Source organism: Neolamprologus brichardi, chromosome 12 (genome assembly GCF_056152115.1).
Source record: "Neolamprologus brichardi isolate AB-2024 chromosome 12, ASM5615211v1, whole genome shotgun sequence".
NCBI classification, from domain to species: domain Eukaryota; kingdom Metazoa; phylum Chordata; class Actinopteri; order Cichliformes; family Cichlidae; genus Neolamprologus; species Neolamprologus brichardi.
Window position 1 is genome coordinate 22,693,498 of NC_142115.1, and position 22,783 is coordinate 22,716,280.

Below are 22,783 nucleotides of genomic sequence, written 5' to 3' on the forward strand. Positions count from 1 at the left end.
CCTCAGACTGAGTCTTCCTGTCACTGGGAGGAGGGGGTCATCAAATATTAAGAAAGTCGTGTTTGCAGTGGATCAGTCTGAAGACCAAACATGCTTTCTAAGTTTTTTTTACCTACGCCTAGTTGCTGCATTTCTCTCTGTCATCGGCTCATTTTGTGTTTTGTCTTCGCTGTCAGTGGCTTCGTCATCAGTCTTTGTCTTCTTTCCTGCTCCCTTATCTCTCTCCCCCTCAATCTCTCTCAATCATTCTCACCTTCCTTCACTGTCTCTAAGCCCGCCTGCCTGTCTCCCTCCGTCTCTGTCTTATAAATATGCATTATTTCACCTCGACCACTGTCTGAGTGTTCCAGGAAAGCCTCAAAAAGATGAGGAAAAAACAGCAGAGAGGAGGGATGTGTGTTCTTTGTGATGACCTCCCAGAGGCTGTGGTATCCATGGCAACTGCACGTTGAAAAGAAGGCATTATGGGATTTTAATGTAGGAGGAGCTTACGTGAGTAACCCCGCCCACTCGCTCTTACACAGGGAACCGTATAGTTGTCTGTGCTGTCATGGAAAAAACTCAAGAACGCTTGTGTCTAAGTACATGTGATGGTATGTGTTTGTGTGCTGGTTCTCTCCTGGACAGCTCAGATACAGTAGGTTTAAGCTACAGTTTAAGTATTTTTTGTGATAGAATAGAATAGAATAGAATTCAACTTTATTGTCATTGCACATGCACAGGTACAGGGCAACGAAATGCAGTTTGCATCCATCCAGAAGTGCTTTAGCCGTGATATAGATATATTACAATATATATATAAAAAAACCGCTAAATAGCAGATTCTGGAGAGACACTGAGCCTTGCGTTGTTCACGCGCCGCCATCTTGGTCTGGTCAACCAGTGATGTGATGTGATGGTGCTCATGTCGAGTAAAAACACGATACGATGGTAGTACTTCTTCAACGTGCAGTTGTCAAGTCAAAAAATTCCCAATGGCCACATACTGACGTTTTGTTAGGACAACAATGAGGAAGTAAAAAAGCCTGCAAAAGTCTGTGTTAACATTCAAATAATCTCGCAAAGAAGATTTGTACATATTCATATGCAAAATCCAAAGTAAAAGGCAAGACTTTTGGCATCACAGATTAGATTCACCAGCCAGGATTGAACAGGCTTTGCTTTCACACAGGTGAGCAAACAATATGGGCAAAATCAGCACGATGATTTTGCCTTTTATATAATTTCTCTTCACTAATATGCACTCATGCTACAGTGTTGTTTGGCTTGTCCATGCTACTGATATATTTAATCACATTGAGAAAAGTAAAAAACGGGCAATAGATGTTGTTTAAATGTTAAAAAATGGGTCACTTTAGCCCACTGCAAAGTGGTTGCTAAGCAACATGATAGTGTTGTAGTATATCATGCATAATTTAGCCTTTGTGGATATAAATGAGATGTTATTGTCTTGAACTTAAAACAATGGGATGCTTTAATACTGCATTATAGGAGCTTAAATGCTAAAAAGTGTTACTGTTGCTAGGTGGTCGCTAGACAACACGATGACAGCATAACATCTGATATAGATAAGAACCTTAAGGGGCCTTTGTTTCAAATCTTTCCTAGATAATGATCCAGGGAGAATTTGCAGACAAAGAAACAAACAAAAACAAATAGTTTGTGTATTACAGTAAGTTTTATAAATGGGCAATTATTGGCTGTTGTCCTCAGTAGGGTGGTGTGATGATTGCGTAAACTTTCTCATTGAGCCATTAATGACATAATCTCTTAACCAGAAGATATGAAGTCTCAGCTTATGTAAGCATGCAAACTTTAGATCATCGTTTTATCTGTTTCTTCTTGCTTTTGACTTTTGACTTCAGTCCCTGTGATGTTGCAATTAGTTCTACACAACTATACAAATAGGACTGGGTTAGCATGCACACTTTCACAACAAGTTCGAAGGCAAAAAGCTTTGCCCCATCAATTTCTTGGTAACCAATGCAGTATGTGAATTAGGTCTCTTTCTTTGTAATAATAATATAATAATAATGACATAAAGGGTACAATGAGGCCATGAACATGAGCAATGAGCAGTTGAATAATTTGTGTTACATCCTCTCAGTTTTGTCTTGATGCACATTTGCTTAACCACAGATAACTGTTTCACTGTCACCTCTCCAGGTGCTTCACAAGGTCGATACACCCACTACCCAAAAAAATTACTCAGAGATTTGTCAGCTCTGCTCTACAGGCCGTGTCAGCAGCGTAAAACAGTCAGGCATGAAACCTTAATTTTCTTTCATCCTACACATTTGGCCATAAAATCAGTTTAGGGGAAAATGAATAAATGTGCTGTAGTGTTGGAGTCGAGCCCCACCCACGCACCCATACGCCCACACACACACACACACCGAGCCTGTGTGGAAAGGCTCAAGGTTTGATTTGAGGCATCCTGTCTGTCTCCTGAAGCGCCTGTCAGGTTCATTGTGTAACAGGGGATTCAATGACGTCATCACAGCCCCTTCAATCCTACGCCTCTGCATCTATTTCCCTGCACATATACACGCACACACACAGGCATGGGGTTGTGGGGGGGTGGGGGTCCAATTCCTCTATGACTCATCTTCACTTGTCTGACGCAAGAGCATGACTGGGTCCCTACACTCTACACGTCCCCCCACACTCACGCACACACCTCTGTCTCTCCTGGATGCTGAAATACGGCTGAATCACTATGTTTTAGCTTCCACCCTCCTGTGCCTCTATTCTGGTTTTTGTTTTTCTCCTGTTTGTCTACCTCTCTGTCCTTTTTTTTTGTCATTTTACTCTGATATGCTGCTCCATGGCCGTCTTAAGCAGTGCCGTATGCCCCTGTATCGCTCTATTACTGCCTCGTCTCTCTTTTTGGATATTTATTTGTGTCTTGTTTTCTTCTTTTCTGGCATCCCACTCCTTCTCCTCCCTCTTTCTCTTCTTCTCCTGCTACCCCCCCCTTCTCCCTTATTTCCAAGCCTTTCTCTCCTTTCATCGCTTTGCCACCCTCCTGCCTCCATCTCCCACACTTACATCTCACTCCTTCTCCACCTCTATTTCTCCACTACTGCCTCAGCATACTAAACAGAACTTCTCTGATTACTTTTCTTCCTGAGAAACGTTGGAGACCCAAGTAAGAGACCCACCGCCACTGCCCTCTGCCGTTACCATGACTACAGCCACAGCACTTAGCTTTATTGAGGAGGGGTGAAAGGAAGGAGGAGGAGCGGGGAGCTTGCTGTGTGTCGTCACACAGAGATAGCACAAAAAAATGCCATAGCAGCAAACCAATCTTTAATTTGATGCCAAATATAACCTGTTATTTTGATTTTATGTCAACAGTCATGATCAAAGACCTTGAAAAAAGAGCATTTTTTATGTTCTTTTAAAAAAGAGTCATTCAGGCAACGTGGCATTTATAGTTTTGTGTGGTATCAGAAGCTTTCTGTGAGGAAATCACAGACTGTATATAAAGGATGGGCACAGTCTTCAGGAAGCCTTCAGAAAAGGAACATATTGGTTAGTAAGTTATACTCATAAAGCATACAGCTGCAATCCACAGACACAGATATAGCAAGGCTCATAAACATTTGGATAATAATACTGCAGTTTTACCCTTAATTCAAGTGATTTACCAAAAGCATTGCACTAACTGTTTAAAAATGACCATTTTCATACTTACGCTCACATTTTTTTTAGTTGTTCTCCATACATAATCAAAGAACCTGTTTATTTTATTGTGCAAGACACAATAAAATAAACAGGTTGTGTTATTTGCTGTTATGGCACTTAATGTTCTTATTTATATTACTCTTTTTGCGCACAGCGCTTTGTGCCTTTGCTGGCAAATCAGTCAGTCACACAAGCCTTTCAAATTTAGCCATATTCCCTAAAACTGACACAGATTTATCAATGACTTTGAAGCTGGATTTAATACATGTTTAAAGTTACAATTTTTATAACATGGTTAGCACCATCTTGAGCCAGTACAGAACGAGACGTTGGTTGCAGCTAATTGATTTACATTAGTTTATGTTTGCTAACTCGTAAGAGAGCCAATATCTCAGTTTGTAGAGCACTTTGTAAAAGAAATTAAAGAAATCATCATATAGATGGGAAAATAGGAAACAGACTCACTTAACGTGGGAAGCCTCAAGTGGCCACTAAAGGAACTGCAGTTTCTGGCACTTCTAACTTGACTTCATTTTTTTTAGCCCCAGTAGTTGCAGACAATTTTAATATTTTTAATGAGAAACAGGAAAAAAATAACTTGTGTTTTCTCATAGCAGCATGCCAATACAGTGCATATACATTACAATTTATACCAAAGTACATATGTGTAATTATGCACGGGGAACGTGTGAAAGGAGAACAAACTGCAAAGACAACTTTGTTTCCCAGCAAGTTAGAAATATAGATTTTCATAACTACAATGAGCATTTCTGTTTAAGATAAATTATTACTGCAAAATTACCGTCGCTGAATGATACATCCATCATTTGTAGACTTTCTGAATTTTTAAACGATTGTCTAGCCATTGAATGCCTGCAGTCTTCTACCTCTTTCTCTCTCCTGCTCTGTCACTGTCAGTTGTGTCGGTTTGTCAGAGAGAATGAGAGAAAGGGCAGGAAAAATGGACAGTCCAACTACCTATCAATCAATACAACTGATTAGATTTTGGCCTTTTGGAAAAGTAACAGATTATCTGCAGAAAGAAAAACACACACTTTCAGTTTTGTTTTGTACCCCTGAGTTATCCAAGCACAGCAAGAAAAGCTGCTAAATATCCCTGCGGTACACAAAAATGCTCAAAAACACAGAACATGGATCTTTTTAAAAGCATTCCTTTCACCTGTACTTTTTTTTAGTTATTTAAAGCAAATGTAACACCCCACGAACTCACCTAATCAAACATGCTAACCATTTCCAACTCCTTCTGTTGAGTTAACCTATCCCCGGGAGTGTCTTACTCAAACCCCCACGTCCATCAGTCATGCCCATGCAGGGGAGTAGCAGAGAGGCACCCATGCAGCAGGGAGGGAGGGGAGGCTGAAAGAAAGGCCTGAAAAGATATCGACACATACACCTACCCTGTAGTAGTCAGTGCTGTAGACATCTCTTGACATGCCAAAGTCTCCAATCTTTACCAGCAGGTTCTCACCCACCAGGCAGTTCCTTTTGGACAACAAACACAGTGAGACTCAATAAAGATGTTTCACGTTGCTGAGTTAAAATGAAGGGTGTTAAACTACAACCATATATCTTATTATATGGTTATTACCATGACTGTTTGACAGATTATCTCTAGCTGATTACTTTACTGGTCCCGCTAATAGCTACACTTCTCCTTGTTAGATGTTTTTAGGTGGTATTAGCGATTGTTCGTACTGAGTTTTAAATAAATTCCTCAAGGATCAGAATAAAAGTTCATGTTTAATGACACATCTGGCATCTGTTAGGAACAAGCAAACACAATGTGCATTAACAGAGTATTTTACAAACCTTGTGGCCAGGTCACGGTGCACAAAGTGTTGTGATGCCAGGTAGACCATGCCAGATGCTATCTGCTGGGCAATGTGTAGCATTTGAGACTGGGTCAGCTCCACAGGTCTGGTGGTCTGGCCCTCTGCCATCAAAACTGCATCTGGACCATGAGCCCTGTGAGAAAAAAACAAGGGAAATAATAATCATTCGTCTTTTCAGCCATGTATCAACCACGTAAGATGTTTACATGTGTCCCTCTAATAGAGAGTATGTAGAAGATTAAGCTGGATTAGCACACGCAAGCTTCCTAATCTTTAATCCTTTGATCGCTCATTTTTCATAGAAACTCTTTAGAGAAAAACACATTTTAAATTTTGCCATTTTACATATTGAAGAAGAGAGTCATGCCTGAGGAACTTGTTGAGGTCACCGTGTTTCATGTACTCAAACACCATAATGAGCGGGTCGCTCTCCACGCACACTCCGTAGAAAGTGACAATATGCTCATGCTGAAGGTTCGTCAGCAGCTCAGCCTCACGATGGAAATCCTTCCTGGCATTTTCGCTGGCCTCTTTAAGTGTCTGCACACACACACACACACACACACACACACACACACACACACACACACAAATGACATTTTAATAAAGTGACAAATCAAAACCTCACACATTATACCACATACTCTTCTGCCAATTGGTCATTTTCATAGTGGATTCATTCTCCTCCAATTTATTTGGCTGAGGTCCACTGTGTAAAAAAACAATACAAAAGTGCGTATAAAAGTGAGTTATAGCAACATGGCACAAACAGTGTGAAATTACTGGCACCAAACAAGGACCGATATGACAGCAGGGCAGGAAAAAGATGGAGACATTTTATATTAATGCTAGCCATTACAAAGTACAGCACTGTTTACATTCATTATGTTTCCCTGTTCCCTTTGAAACTAATCTTTGTCTCCCTTCCATGAATCAGGAAATCTGTCAGGGAGCTTGTGTAATACAAGCATCCATGACAGAGAGTGTATGTGAAGTGGAAGTGAATGACTGTGTGCGTGTTCGGGGGCGAGTTACAGGAAATGAAAGCGATACGGGGTGTGTATTAATTTCACATATAAGAAGAAAAATATAGAAAAGTTTCTCTTGTCCTACATGAATAATTGATTGTCTTCCTACAGTATATGATAGAGATATACAGTGGGGCAAAAAAGTATTTAGTCAGCCACCGATTGTGCAAGTTCCCCCACTTAAAATGATGACAGAGGTCAGTAATTTGCACCAGAGATACACTTCAACTGTGAGAGACAGAATGTGAAAAAAAAAATCCATGAATTCACATGGTAGGATTTGTAAAGAATTTATTTGTAAATCAGGGTGGAAAATAAGTATTTGGTCAATAACAAAAATACAACTCAATACTTTGTAACATAACCTTTGTTGGCAATAACAGAGGTCAAACGTTTACTATAGGTCTTTACCAGGTTTGCACACACAGTAGCTGGTATTTTGGCCCATTCCTCCATGCAGATCTTCTCAAGAGCAGTGATGTTTTGGGGCTGTCGCCGAGCAACACAGACTTTCAACTCCCGCCACAGATTTTCTATGGGGTTGAGGTCTGGAGACTGGCTAGGCCACTCCAGGACTTTCAAATGCTTCTTACGGAGCCACTCCTTTGTTGCCCGGGCGGTGTGTTTTGGATCATTGTCATGTTGGAAGACCCAGCCTCGTTTCATCTTCAAAGTTCTCACTGATGGAAGGAGGTTTTGGCTCAAAATCTCACGATACTTGGCCCCATTCATTCTGTCCTTAACACGGATCAGTCGTCCTGTCCCCTTGGCAGAAAAACAGCCCCATAGCATGATGTTTCCACCCCCATGCTTCACAGTAGGTATGGTGTTCTTGGGATGCAACTCAGTATTCTTCTTCCTCCAAACACGACGAGTTGAGTTTATACCAAAAAGTTCTACTTTGGTTTCATCTGACCACATGACATTCTCCCAATCCTCTGCTGTATCGTCCATGTGCTCTCTGGCAAACTTCAGACGGGCCTGGACATGCACTGGCTTCAGCAGCGGAACACGTCTGGCACTGCGAGATTTGATTCCCTGCCGTTGTAGTGTGTTACTGATGGTGACCTTTGTTACTTTGGTCCCAGCTCTCTGCAGGTCATTCACCAGGTCCCCCCGTGTGGTTCTGGGATCTTTGCTCACCGTTCTCATGATCATTTTGACCCCACGGGATGAGATGTTGCGTGGAGCCCCAGATCGAGGGAGATTATCAGTGGTCTTGTATGTCTTCCATTTTCTGATGATTGCTCCCACAGTTGATTTTTTCACACCAAGCTGCTTGCCTATTGTAGATTCACTCTTCCCAGTCTGGTGCAGGCCTACAATTCTTTTCCTGGTGTCCTTCGAAAGCTCTTTGGTCTTGGCCATGGCGGAGTTTGGAGTCTGACTGGTTGAGGCTATGGACAGGTGTCTTTTATACAGATGATGAGGTCAAACAGGTGCCATTCATACAGGTAGCGAGTGGGGGACAGAAAAGCTTCTTACAGAAGACGTTACAGGTCTGTGAGAGCCAGGGATTTTCCTTGTTTGAGGTGACCAAATACTTATTTTCCACCCTGATTTACGAATAAATTCTTTACAAATCCTACCATGTGAATTCATGGATTTTTTTTTCACATTCTGTCTCTCACAGTTGAAGTGTACCTCTGGTGCAAATTACTGACCTCTGTCATCATTTTAAGTGGGGGAACTTGCACAATCGGTGGCTGACTAAATACTTTTTTGCCCCACTGTACATGACACACATTGCAGGTAGAACCTCCGACTACAAATACAGATCTACAGGAGCGCTGACTTAGAAAAAGCAGAATGAGATGACCTCTGACCTTTCATCAAAAGCACTAAAATGGAAGAATATTAGACAGACTTCAACCTTAAGCACTTACATTCAACCAATAATGTACTGTGAAACAGAGGCATGGTCGAGTACACTGCAGACTGTAAGGTGATACTGCAAGAAGATGATTATTACAGTATAGATAGTGTATATGAATGCCTGTGCCCCTGTCTCACCATGTAACTTGAGAATATGCATAGGATATGTCAGTTGACTGACTTTCCTCAGATGTCTTTGCAGGACCTTTCACTGTTATATCTAATGTTATCAGTTTATTGTTTGTAATTAATAGAATTAATAATGGCTAAAAATGAAGACTGATGCTGTGTAGGTCAATGACAAGCTATTAAAACCAGCTTTGAGGTTTCCAGTTATTTTTATTGGTGTGGTTTTTCATATCAGTGCAGTTCTGAATGTTTGAAAGCCACAAATAAACACAGCTGTTCCTCACTCTGAAAGAAACCAGCAGGAGGTAATAAGAGGCGATGAATATGATGCTGAAAGCCCAGACTTTGTTCTTAGCATGGTTTAGAACTTATCTGTAATGATCTATTAACTTCTAATGAAGCTTTTACAATTTATAAATCTTGAGAGATGCTCATAAAACATGGATAATTTTCCTCATTATCCCAGTTTGACTGACGATGACTCCCAGAAGTCTATGGGTCTATGATGTACTGTACTGTGTGCTCCTTAAAAAAAACTGGAAAAGAAAAATGAAAAAAATGTTATTCACTGCACCGCTGGTCTCAATCAGTATCAAATGACCACTGTGACCAGTATTAATCATTGTATTGAGCCAAACATATTAATGTTGAGTTTAGGAAAAATACTGACTTTCCTGTGAGCCTGGGAGTATTACAAATCACGGTGTGACTTTCTGTACTGAAAGCTGCATTAATTCCCATGCTAAAACTCATAACACTGCACTGTTAGTCATCCAGTCTGAGCACATTCAGGTCCATGGACAAATAAAAAGCAATCAACAACATCCAGCTCACAAATGTGGTGAGTCATATACATGCGTGAAGGGAACATTATTGAAAGTGCTCGGAGTTCATGACTGATGGGATGCAGGAGCGTAAATGTGTTTGCATGAGCTTGCCTGCGTGCATGTGCATATGCATATTTTTTTTATGTGCACTTGTTACAATTATCCTCTGATCGATGGCAACTCAGTGTTTAATATACAGTAACAGTAAAACTCTGTATTATGGATGACGGATTGATTGATAGACAACCCTGAAATCCAGGCCCATTAAGCTCTATTAGTGTGTGTAGGTCATTGTAATGTGGTATACAAATGAGAACCTGTACCTGTAATGTAGCGTGACTCACAGAGAACAATATAAGCATGGCGTGGTTTATCATAAAGGAAGTGAATTCCTCATAATCCATGTCCTTTCCCCTTTATTCTGTACAGGACACAATAATTATAACTGTTGGCAGAAATGATGGAATCACCACATTTGCAGGATGAAATCACTGAGAATTGAGGAAGGAAGTATTGAAACTCCTTGAAATTTGCATTTCTAAAGCAAATACCTGTGCAAATTTAAATATGCAAAATAGTCTGCAGTTAAAAGAAAGAGTTTGAGGACCTTAACAAGCTGCTGCTACACCTGGCTGACTGAAAGGAAGCATGACCCCCAACAAGCGAGGTGTCTACTTAAACAATGGAAAGGATTATACGACGCCTTGTATAAAATCTGCAGCAAATATATAGACAACATAGAATGACAGAAAACTCAAATCAATATGTCTGGAAAACAAAAAAAATGCAAAGACAAAACACAAAAAAACAAATAGGCAGAAATAGGAGTTCATGCTTGTGATACAACTGTGAGAAATCAGCTGAATGAAATGGGATTTCATACCGAAAAGCTGAAAGAAAACCAGCACTAACACAGAAAGAGAAGCTTGTTTACAGTGACCTAAAGCGAACCATTTAAATACTCATTTATGAAATGGGGTTGCATGTCAGATGATTTGTTTATTTCTAAGAAAGTTTAAAGAAAAAAAGGGGGAAAAAGCTGAATGAACTTCATCAAAGTGTGGCGATTCCATAATTATTGCCCAGGGATTGAATTAAATACACTGACAACTCTCACAGGCAAATCAAATTTGTTTCTAAAATCCAGTCATTACAACAGATTCTCAGCACTCTTGTTTTCAAGTGATCAGATCAGATGTGTGTATCCTCCTGAGTGTTCAAACATCTCGTGGGATTTGATTTGCCTAGAAAACCTCGAGGAATAGTTTGTATTAATTTGATGTCTCCTTCTTTTAATTAAAAGCAGCTGGTAAGAAGTGACAACATATTTATTTGCAAACAGAAATTATCTTTATTTGGATTTCTACACTCTAAGCATCTCCTTCACGAGACTGTTTTTTTTATTTTAGTTTCAAGTTATGCGATATGTATATGTACAACAACGGATGGATGGATGGAGGTAGTACTGTTGAAAGTCTCTTTTCATCACCCTTCAGCACTTTGTGTTATTGCAGTGTATTGGCAGCAGGATCACTGACGCTGACGTATGCAGGTTGTCAATTAGTTAATTAAAAACAAATCTGCTGTCATTTAGAAAGAACATTCAATGGTGTAACTGCATACGTGAAAATCTGAGAATTGTTCGTTTTTTCCCTACATTTGACCAGATTTGACATGCAGCCAGCAAAATGAAGCATCGTGTTCTACAACCAAGAACTGTGCTGCTGTCCACGATTTCCAGGTCCGTGTTTTGAAGTGTGTTCAGTCTAAACCGACGCTAAGCTGGCAGCATACATCAGCAGGTGGTTCAGGGCTAAGCCGGGAGCAAACAGGACATGTAGGAAGAGAAAAGAAGGTGTAGGATTTGAGAAGAGGCAAGCATCAGGATGACGACTGAGGAGAGAGAAAATAAAAGACTGCAGGTGAGAGCTGGAAGTGTGGAGGACAGAGGAAGTGAGGGGCAGAAGAGGACAGGGGCAGAGGGGGCTCTTTCACAGGTCATGTATAGTTAATGAGAAGTTCTTCACCGTTCAGATCCTGTTTCTCTGCAAAACGGCAGAAAAAGCATCCTAGATGGAGAGACCGATGGACACATAGATGCGATGCTCCCTAGGAAACCATTCAGTTTGACCCCGGAAGTCAGCGGTTTTTGAGTGTAATTCCACCTTATTTTTGCAGAGAAACCCGTGAAAAGAGGGACTTTCTAACAATAGCACAGTAAATGGAGGCCAACATGGATTCTGAATAGTGTGCTGACGCCATGTGAGGGATTTTATTTCAAAATACCATGGATCTATTTCAGGAACCAGTTCAATATTTTCAATGTATTTCATGTATCAGATGTCAATTCTGATACCGTGGAATAGAAAAAGAATAATTTCACCTTCAATAATGCCATTTAGGAGCTTTATTTTGACATGATCAATCGTTCTGTAGGACCAGCGGAATTTAAAAATATCTCACGTTGAAACTTGACCCGTTTGTTTTACTGCACACAGGATACATTTTATTTACATTTCTGGGCTTTGGTTTATAAAAGCTGCAAAAAGAAGTTTGTGTTTTCAGAAACTGGAGTCAATATGAAATTAATTAGTCTAATTCTCTGATTTATAAATATGTTTCTTAGGAATTTTAGGACTTCAACATTACCTTGACGGCCACCAGTATCTTCTCCTGGTCAGGTGAAAGGTTATAACACTCAGCCAGGAAGACTTTCCCAAAGGCTCCCTCTCCCAGCTCTCTCTTCAGCACAATGTTATGTCTTTTAATATGCTGGACAACTGTAGAATGAAAAGATGAAGAGGAAAACTTTTTAGTACAAGTTACAAACATGCATATAAATTGGGGAGGGGGTTAATCTTTTTTCCTCGTTTCTTTTCTATTGCCCCAAATGCTCAGTTTTAGGGAGCTTTTCTAATCTTAGCTCACAGCCCACCAACCTGCTGCTTAAACCCTCTGTTTGTGATGGGCAGCCAATAAGAAGAAAGCTGGAATAATTGGAGGGAAAAACAAGCCAAAAGTGCTTGTTCGGCCCAGAAAAACATCAACTGTAAATCAAGCTGAAGTACACAAATAAAAACAAGGAGCTGGAAGCAGGATTGATGCTTTGATTGCACGCCATTTATACTTTAATGACTTCAGCTCATGCAGTGAGTCAGTCTGGTGTCATTTGTTTTGTGGTGTTTGATTTCACTCAAAGAACAGAAAACTGCATCATAAGACATCTGATTTTACACAAAAAGAAGACATTTGAATGTTGACTTGATAGCATGTGGAAGATAGCATCTTTGTAGTGCATATGTGGCAAAACTATTATTCTTGCTCTGTCCTTAAAGAAAATAAACATCTTATCAGACATAAACAATTAGCTCCATAGTTCTAGAAGTCACACGATAGCATGACTTTTTCCACCTTGGATAACAATTGCGACCTAGCGTAGCTGTGCTTGAGAGCGGTGTATTTGCAGTGTGCCCACTATGAGTTGCTGTAGTTCAGGACAAAAAGTATCATCCAAACATTTTCTCCTATCACACATGAAGACATGTGGTAATAAATCCACACAGCGTCATTGTAATAAACCTCCCTTCTTTTAAATTGTATTTTCTCCCACATGCTGCAGTGACGTCTGTTAATGAGTAAAAGTACAGAGCGCATAGCACACAGCCTTGATGAGGCATGAGGTCTGTAATATAAAGTGTGGCTTTTCTTTACTTATTAGTCTGTAATTACACTGTAAGAGCAATGTTCTCGTCACCGACTTTCTTTCAGCACTATTACCCAGTAAGTAGCCAGTATTTACAAGAGCAATTGAATCTATTTTTACTCTTCTCTAAAATGCCCAGTTGCTTCTTGTTTTCTGGACCTTGTGTTTGGAGTATCACATTGGAGTATCAACTGAAACTTGTCAGTTTTCTTTTAAAATAACCTTTGCTCTTATAACAATTTATCCCTGTTAATCCGAAGCTGCGGATTTTCCTCCTTTTTGAACAAAAAGCACAGCTGCAGGGCATGTTAACCCCATGGTTTTTCTAAAGGGAAAAGGATGTTAAAATAAATGGTTTCTGTCACTCACAATCCACATGCAGATACATTCCTCTACTGTTCATCCCTCATCCAGTTTCATTTTGAAGCCAAAAAAGGCTCATAACTGTATCTACTGTATATCTGGGGATCATTTTCTACTGCATACATATTTCATGTCTTGATTTATGTATCATATAAATGCAAAAGTAAATAAGCAAATTCCTTCTTTTTTGTCTTCTACGACTTCAACACAGTTTTTACAGTAATGTAAATTTGAAAAACGTGTCTCTCTGCTTGCTTCATGCATCTAACCTCTTCCTGCCTTCTGCTCATCCACAGTTGGATCAGAGTCGACAACTCTGCTCTCTGTTGCTAAGTAACTCGCGAATCCACGCCAGCTGATTTCTCAAAAAAAATAAAATAAAATAAAAAAATCGGCATCTCGCCGGTTATTGTACAAGGTTTTATCATGCAGAATGATTAACAGCCTTGTGACCCTACAATAACCTAGTTAAACCCCGTCTTTTGATCGCCAGCCAAATGTGCTCCATGTCTGTCTGCATGCAGAGAAACACGTTATCCTGTAATACCTGTGCTCGTTTAGGTCCTGAATACAAATGCATACATACACACACGCTTTTAGACACACACGCACGCACACACACACACACACACACACACACACACACACACACACACACACACACACACACACACACACACACACCAAGAGCTGAGATTTATGTGTGATGTGATTAAGAGGTGCATTTGAAGAAAAGCTGTCCACTCAGAATATCACATTAAAGCTCAGCTAGACTCTCTGAAGAAGCTGCATCGATCGACACTGTAAGCTACTGAGGTCCATCCTAACCCAATACTGTAACTGCAGACCTATGGAGAAAAGAGAAACACACAGCTGGTCTGCATCAGATATTCAAAAGCATCAAATATGAGGTCAAGACCATATGATATTTTTGTTTTGCTTAAGGCATTTATACACTCATAAATTCTTGTTATGATACGTGATAGGCTGCATATTGTCTCCGTCAAATCCCGTCTTGGCCTTCATTTGTAACCTTTGTGAATTAATGGGAAGGAAACGTCAAATAAGAAAATGAATTAAAACATTTTAATTAAAAAGACTGCAGATTGTTCAGTCCCATCTGTCCTGCGTTCAAAAAAAGCCTAAAAGGAACAAAAAGAAAATGTGGGTGGTTTAAGGAGGACAGTGTGTTTTCTATACTACAACCTCTCTTTTATTTTTGATAGCTTGTGTGTGGAAGATTTCTGTGAGCTTCTATCGGTCAATGAAAAAAAGAAAAAACGACATACTGGGTTTTCTGTTAGGATGGTGGAAAGTACTCCAGATGCAGAATCTATGATACTCTAAATAGACATTTTCTTGTCCCCGGGCCTCAAATACAGGTTTCTGTCAGAAACCAGTGCCTTACACAGGGATACACACTGGGTGTCCTTCCGTATTGGTGGCTTGCAGCAATCTTAGATGCCAAGAGCTAGCGATGCTGTTTGAAAGCGCAACAAAGTCCACATAAGGAAGTTCTTTCTTCCATGTGCTGTGTGGTTACCCAGCAAAAGTATCATGGTCATGTTTGGGGAAAGATTTTCATTTCAAAACAAACAAGTCATGCATTGTGCTGCAGACACAGTTCACCTTTTAATATTTTACTCAGATGGCAAGGGCCTAAACCCCATCAGCTTATAGTTTAGGATGGTTTGATCAAATAAGTCCTGTAAGCATCTGAATATGTGTTTACATGATGAAAAAGTGACGCTGCGGATCGTTTTTGCAAATCAGCAGCATGTGAATAACTTCTACCTTCTAAACCTGAATACATAATCCTGAGGTATCAGCATGAATAAAAGTCAAGAATATTTGTAAATTATTTCATCATTTACTAATTATTTTATCATCTATTTCTCCTAAAATTGAGTCTTCATCTCAAATAAAAAAAAACCAACATGTCGCTGATCACCACAATTCCCTTTGCAACAAAGGCGCACAATAAACTCACATCCCCACAAGAAAGCTACCCACCATTTAACCAGCTAATTACCTCACCGCACTATTTTCCTACTGCAGTTGTCTAATAAGCATTCATCCATGAAAATGCCTTGCACCACTTCTCCTTAATTAACATCCTCAAATAGCAAATAAATTGATGTTTGCAGGCCAGTGCTTCCTGTACCGCTTTTTTTTCCTCCTTTCTTTTCTTTAGTCTTTGGCAGGAAGATGTGGTTATTCGCACAACCTTTTCCTGCAATTTTCTTTTTTGTGTCTTTCCAGTGTCGTCGCATCTATTTTGCATGTATTCAAGCATTAGCATTTATTGTCTATCAAGAGCGTAAAAGAATAAGTCCTTTTATTTCTAATGGCCGTATTTCAGTCATGAAGTAATTGTGCTTTGCAGCTGCTTTCCTTTTGCCAAGTTTACAATCTGTCTTCTACCTCACTTTCATTGTTACACTATGTCTCCACATGCCGTGCGACATATCACACCCCTTCTCCTCAATCAGTATCCTTAATTAAGATCTACTAAAATATAATTCCTCATTTACCAGACTTAACACACTTACTCTCTGATGTTTTTCCTAATTAGTACCCGTTTTCCATGCTTATCATATTCACTCATTTTCCCTCATTTGCATTCTTCCATCTATTCTCATTATCTTACTCTCACTTTCCTTATTTAGCGTTCCTCTGTTTCGCCATTTATCTGTCCCTGTTGCTGTTCCTCTCGGCTGCTAAACCTATCAGTTTTTAATCAGCATCCTCTAAGTATTAACATCCAGGCACAGGTTCTTCCCCCGTTCTGTTGCTCCATTAGTCTTTTTCCATTAACTGTTTATGACAGGGCTTACAATATTAACATCAAGAAGAATAATATTTCCCGTCGACCCCCTCATCTTCCACCTTTTTTGCCCTCCTGCCTTCATTTTCCACCACATCATTCAGAGTCCCCTCTCACACCTATCCTTCATCAGCATCTTATGAACTCCCAAATAAATTAATGTCTCGGGACATAATTATTCTCCGTTTGCCATCTGTTTCATATTCCGTTCCTCTTCGTCTCATCTTCCCAAATTCTTTCCATTGCGTTGAATGCAGACATAAAACAGCTTGAACAGCTTGGAAAAACTGAGTTCGGTACTTTGAACTGAGCAACAGGATAAGTCAAAGACACAGTCGTGTTTGACAGATGCTTTGAGAAGAGGACAACCAGAAACGTCAAACGTTCTTCAGTAATGTCATGGCACTGATTTTTCCTGACTCTGTGCCCTCCTATCAGCAAGCGTAGCTAATTGTGACCTAAATTTTGTGCGTCAGCCTGTGTTTGTGTGCGTGCATGCATGTATGTTTTTTTGTAAACCGGTGTCTTCAAATACAGTCAGCACGTGTTGACTTGTGAATAACATTTTCCAGAGTGAAGTTAATCCCCATTCCCTAGATACAAAAAAATACAAAGCCCAAAAGACCAACTCGTATAGAAGCAGTGGAAGAATTGAGAGGTACTGAACACAAAGCCAAGAGGTTGATGTAAGAAAGATGATGAAAGAAAAATCACTTTTTCAACACTGCTACTGCAGATATTAATAACAAGTCCTCTAAAATCTCTATTTGAGCTTAAACACTACAATGAAAAGCTTAGACACTTTTGGTGTTTATGATTTTACTATTGTGACCCTACATGACCCTACATGTGACCCTACACATATAGTTGGATCCAGCAAGAGCTCAGTCAGCTTAGCTTAGCTGCACAAAGGCAAAAAATGGTAAAATAACTAGCAGCCAGTCCTCTTCCTCTCATTTACAGTCATTAACATTTCAGTTTTTGTATAAATGTACATTATTGAGTTTTGCAGGTGCTGGTGGGCACATGTTTCTGCCTTGGTCCTGGGGTTTTGTGTTGTTTTGAGGTTTTATATTCTTAGCTAATATGAGTTCTGGGGTCCCTGCTTGGTCGTCATTTGTTGCTTTATATTCATGGTTTTTAGCATCAGAGTTTATTATTAGTATATTTTTTGTATTCTGATTCTTGTTTTGATTTGTCATTCTAGTGATGATTATGTTTCTGTGATTCTGAGCCTTAACTACCGTTCCTGCGTTTATTTGTAAGTTTTTCTTAATGTCTTTTGTTAGATTCTCTACCTTCTCTTTCTTCTCTGATTTGTCAGTGTCATTATACATGGTTGCTCTCTATAGTCAGCATTTTTAATTATATAAAAATGTCAACTTAATAACTTGATATTTCAAGTTATTTTCTCAAAATTTAGAGACCTAACCCTAAATTTTGACATATGGAAGGACTTTTGGTTTTTGGGGTTTTTTTGTCCAGTGGCAGAAACGAGTTCCCATAGTTGCCCCTGAATAAGCTAAGCTTGTTTTAATCTTGTTGTTTATTTCCTGCTTCACTTTTCTCTTGTGGCTTGATTTGTGTTTTCTTCCTGCTTGTCTAACTGTTACCACCTGTATTGATTACATACACCCAAATCATCCCTTGGTGTATAAATAGCCCTGTCATCCCCATAATCTTTACCACAGCATTTGACCTTTTACCTCACTTAGTCTATTGCGTGTTGTCTTTAGCTTTTGCAATCAAAAAAACTGAATCAGCCACTAGTGGCTCATGAGCTCTAGCATGATTTCGTTCTTTTAGCTCTGGTATGTGTATGAGTCATCCACGAAAGTCTTGAATTTATGAGTGGCCTAACATATCCTGGGACACAGCCACACACGAACCTACACTTTCTATTTTCCCATTCTCCCCTCAGATCTTACGGCAGCAGCTTCAAGGTCATTCACATGAGAGCAAAAAGAAATTTATTTTATCGCTTGTAATCAACTGATAAATCTTTAGTTCTACATCAGAGTTGATTGGGGTCCATGTTAAAGAGAAGTCAGATTTTTTTTTCTCTACATACTTAGATTTCTTCCATGTTTTAGTGTCTACTTTTTTTTTTTTTTTTTTTAGTATTTTTGTTACTATCCATTTCCTGCTTTACTTTTCTCTTCCTCCCTGTCTGTCCTCACCTGTATTGATTAAATGCACCCAAATCATTCCTTAGTGTATAAATAGTCCTATCCTTCCCCTTAGTCTTTGTTACAACATTTGTTCTCCTCTAAGCTCTAAAGCTTACCATAAATTCCATAAATTCTATGTATTCTATATACTGTGACAGTTTGGGGGGTGCATCCAGTCTAGTTGTTTCCTATTTTTTTATGCTAATGCAAGCTAACAGTCAACTCACACCACCTTCATATTTATCATCAATCTTTAATATGTGGCAGCATGACTCTGTTCTTGGATTCCCTGCCTTTCCATGTGTATACTTTCAGGGAAACCGCTTGCAGTACTAGCAATCAGTTGATTTGGCTGATTTACTGGGTTTTGCAGACTGAGTTTTGGCTCCTGGCCTGCCTGAATTAGTGTTCAATTATTCCTGAAATTTCAAACAATCTTTGCTGCCATGGTCTAGAGTGTACCTCTCTCTCATTCTTTGTGTATCTTGTAGTCTCCCCTGTTTGTTCTCTCTCTTTGTCTTGGCATGGCTCAGCATCCTGTTCGCACTTCTTTCCTCAGTTGCACCTGTGATCCACTCTCCTATGAAGCCCTTCAGCCCATATGACTGACTCTATGCGCCAGTCCCTGCCAGAGTTTTTCCAACCTGGTAGCAACACACGTCTAGTTTTGTATTCTCTTGATCTTGTTTGAAACCACGTTTAACTGTATGCCCCCAGTGTCTCAGGTTCATTGCCAGTTTGCCTTAGTCTCCTCAGTCTGCCACAACGTGTCAGTCTGCCACTTTTCAGTGAAGCCAACTCAACAGATCGTTGCCACCTTCAAGAAACTCCAGCCTGGGTCTCAACCATTCAGAATTGGTCTTTAATAAAACAAGGTTGTGCATGGTTATCTGACTGGCGCAATTTCTGTCTTAGTGGTCCAAAAAAATGAATGAAATTTGAATCTTCAAATTAAATCCAGAGAAGTTTAGTGGAAAGAAATGTGTGATATGATAGTAAATGTAGTGGGAGAATATGCTCATATACTCTTATACCTATTTTAGTTGTAAACCCAAATTTATGTATATGTGAGTGATTAGCAAAACATAAACACAACAGTTACCACCTTTTCAAATCTGTGTGCTTTACTGAAGCTCCTTTGTAATGTTTGTGACCTGCTTTCCAACAATGCTAACTCTGCTAATATCATTATTTTTAATGAGGTGCTCACTTAAAAAGACAGTTGCACAACCGAAGCTTTGCAGCACACTAACATTTCCCATAATTACACGTGGATCCATCATCTCAGCAGAGTAATTGTTGCTTTATTGCTGCGCGAAAGAGGCCTGTGTGATCATTTAAGCAGAGACGTGTACCTGCTACTGATTCCTCCTGCATTCAATATTACAGGATGCAAACTGGTTAAGACCTCTCTTTTATAAAGAGTTCAGTTCCTGGCATTCAACCATGTGCCACTTTGCCAAACTGTCTCCATCAAAGGCTATTGTACCGGTCTGAAAAGGCGGAGTGCCAAATAATCGGTCAGATACTTTCAGTATTTATGCAGCCTGTCTGTGAGTCAAAGGCACACACTGTGTAATAGTTGTAATGGCTGTAATATATTAAAAACGCACATGCAGGCACATGCACATACACCACAGTGTGTTATTGACTTTCATTGATCCTAAGCGCTTTCATTCTTCGTCATTTGGCTGTAAATCCCAGTCAGTCTTTTAGTTATAATGCAGGACTGAAGAGGTCGACCTCCAGTCCCCCATTACTATACAACCTAAACCTTGCTCTCAACAGAATGAGCACACGTGAACACACACACACACATACACAAATGCATGGGTCCATAATTTACTGCAACACAAGGCCAAATCCTGGAGAAGCTTTTATAACTTGCCAATAATCATAATGTCATGTTGATGGACCAGGTCAATATCCTTGTGCATTTTCTGTCTGTCTATTTGTCTGTGGCCCTCTTTCTCTCTCCCTCTGCTCTTCTTCTAGATTCTACTTCGGGTTTGTCACTTTCTCATTTTCACTTGGTTTAAAAAATTTAAACCACTGGCTAATAAGGTCTAGCATCATTTGGTTTCTTTAGCTCTGGTATGTATATGAGTCATCCATAGAAGTCTTGAATTTATGAATGTGTCCCTAACGTATGCTGGGGCACAGCCACACACAAACATGCATATAATTAGACTTTCTATTTCCCATTCTTCCCTCAGATTTTATCAGCAGTAGCTCCAAGGTCACTGACATGACAGCGAGGAAGGATGTATATGGCAGCTTGTAATCAACTGATAAAAGTTTGATTCTAAATCAGAGTTAATCCGGGTCCACGTTAAAGATATGTCAGATTTTTCTTTTACTTACACGTGTCAGTCTTGAGCAGGCTGTTTGTGCTTCTGAAGTATTGAGGGTTTTCGATCACTGGGATCTTGGTCATGCCGATGATTACTGCGTCAGGGCCCATCTCTGAGGACGAAGGAGTGTTGCTGCCATTGGAGACGTGGTGAAGAGGAGAAGCAGAGTCATCGTCATTGCTGATCACCGAAGATGGTCCTAAGTAGGAGAGAAATGGGGATAAGCGGTGTTTGAAAAGCATTTCAGCTATGTGATCAGTATGAGGATGCAAGAGGAGTAATTAAAGCTGTTACTGGCAGGCAGCGAGGAGATAAAATCCCACAGACCCCCAAACCTTCCTAACATTAGAACTCTAGCAAGCTCTCTTTTTATGTTTTTCATACAGCTATTTCTTGGTGGACAAGCAACATGAGTGCCTTCAAGAAAAGATTGCCTCAAAGTGTGCACTATTATCCCCATTTGAAACATTATCAAGTCTCAGCCCTTACTTTAGGCAAAGCTGTATTTTTCCTTGTGTCTGACTGTTCTGGCTGCTCAGAACAACAGTAAAGAAGCTTGTGTTTACACGGCACATCATTGCATCTCCTTTGTTTCATGCGTAGCTCTGTCTGTCATTACAGCATTATTCACAACTGTAGTTCAAGCTGACTTCAGCACAAATTAAACGGTAGCTGCACTGATATGAACACAAGGCTCCAGAAACAAAGTGAATCAGAATCAGAACAAGTGCTGACCTGTGTTAGATGGTCGCCTTACTGCATATGTAAACTTTGTACATTTCTTTTTAATGTGAAAAAAATGCATTTTTAAAATTATATTTCATGTCTCACTGACGCCCAAAACAAGCACCCCACCACAGTAAGTTGTATTCTTAAATGCTGGGGTTATTTCCAGTCCGAGTCTCCACTGATTTTGACTTTCATGCAGCCTTTTTTCTGAAACAGAGCTCCTCGGGGGGGGGGGGACACTGATGCAAGTCAGGAGTAACTTGCCACGCCCAACAGTATTTATCCAGGTAGAAAGAGGGTGGAGGTACAAATGGCAGACCACATGACTCCCCTCTGTCAGCAACAGATGTTTTAATCCTAATGTGCAACAGAGCTCTATGAGGTTAATTGACAAGAGCAAAGATACTAGGAAATATGAGGGGCAGAAGTAGCAGCTCCTGTAGTAACTTGGGTCATTTTGACTGGATGAAAACAAATTTGCAAATTTCTGCATGAAGAAAATGAGTGACTAAGCCGGTAAGTGCCCCATTAAGGGGGCCAAAATGGGAGACTACCATTAGGTACTTTATCAGCAGTAGCTGTTTTCTTTTTGTCAGTTTGAAAGCTTTTTTAGGTACGCTTCTGCAGCATTTAATGATGAAGTCAAGAAAAGAAGGCTAATATGAAGTGTATTCCTCCAGAGCAGGAAGGTAACAGAGGGAATTCATGTATGCAATAAAAAGCAGCAATCTAGGAGCTTGGTGGAAAAAAACAAAGTGACACAAAAAGTGAAAAATGCAGACGCAGAGATGGCTCTATTATCTCGTTAAAATGAAAGTCTCAGGAGAATAAGCTTCCTCTTTCACACAACTCAAATTTCTGAAAAGCACAAGATGCAGCATTAACATGAATTAACCGAAAACAAAGCAGAGGTGGGGTAGCGTGAGTCAGACACGGAGCCCATCCCTTTCACAGCAAAAGGGTTTGTTTTGGCAGCAGAATGGAGGCGTTATTAGTTTCTAATTAGGCCCGTGAAAATAGTCCAGGAGGTTTGTCTGTGACAGTAAACCCTCATCACATTGCTGCTAATTTTCTGTACCCATACTGAGTGCCAAAACAAACAATATCTTCTTTTTATTTTTCTTCTCACATAGACTGTAGCAGTAAATAGCAGCTGCATTTGCAAGAGCCTACAGGTACAGACTATGCACTAGTGTAGTGGCCACTTTATTAAGCACAACTGTGAAATCTAATT

The 22,783-nt window shown here is 39.9% G+C and overlaps 1 protein-coding gene across 1 annotated transcript in view; it reads right to left on the reverse strand.

Moving 5' to 3' along the window:
- The window catches only part of ntrk2a (neurotrophic tyrosine kinase, receptor, type 2a), a 106,060-nt gene that overhangs the window by 16,059 nt on the left and 67,218 nt on the right, over nt 1-22,783 (reverse strand). Inside the window, exons 14-18 of the mRNA XM_087849187.1 lie at nt 20,831-21,019; nt 12,052-12,182; nt 5,911-6,083; nt 5,521-5,676; nt 5,103-5,193 (exon numbers count right to left, since the gene is read on the reverse strand). Of these exons, the coding sequence (XP_087705313.1) occupies nt 5,103-5,193; nt 5,521-5,676; nt 5,911-6,083; nt 12,052-12,182; nt 20,831-21,019 (740 nt within the window). The remainder of the gene's footprint in view (nt 1-5,102; nt 5,194-5,520; nt 5,677-5,910; nt 6,084-12,051; nt 12,183-20,830; nt 21,020-22,783) is intronic.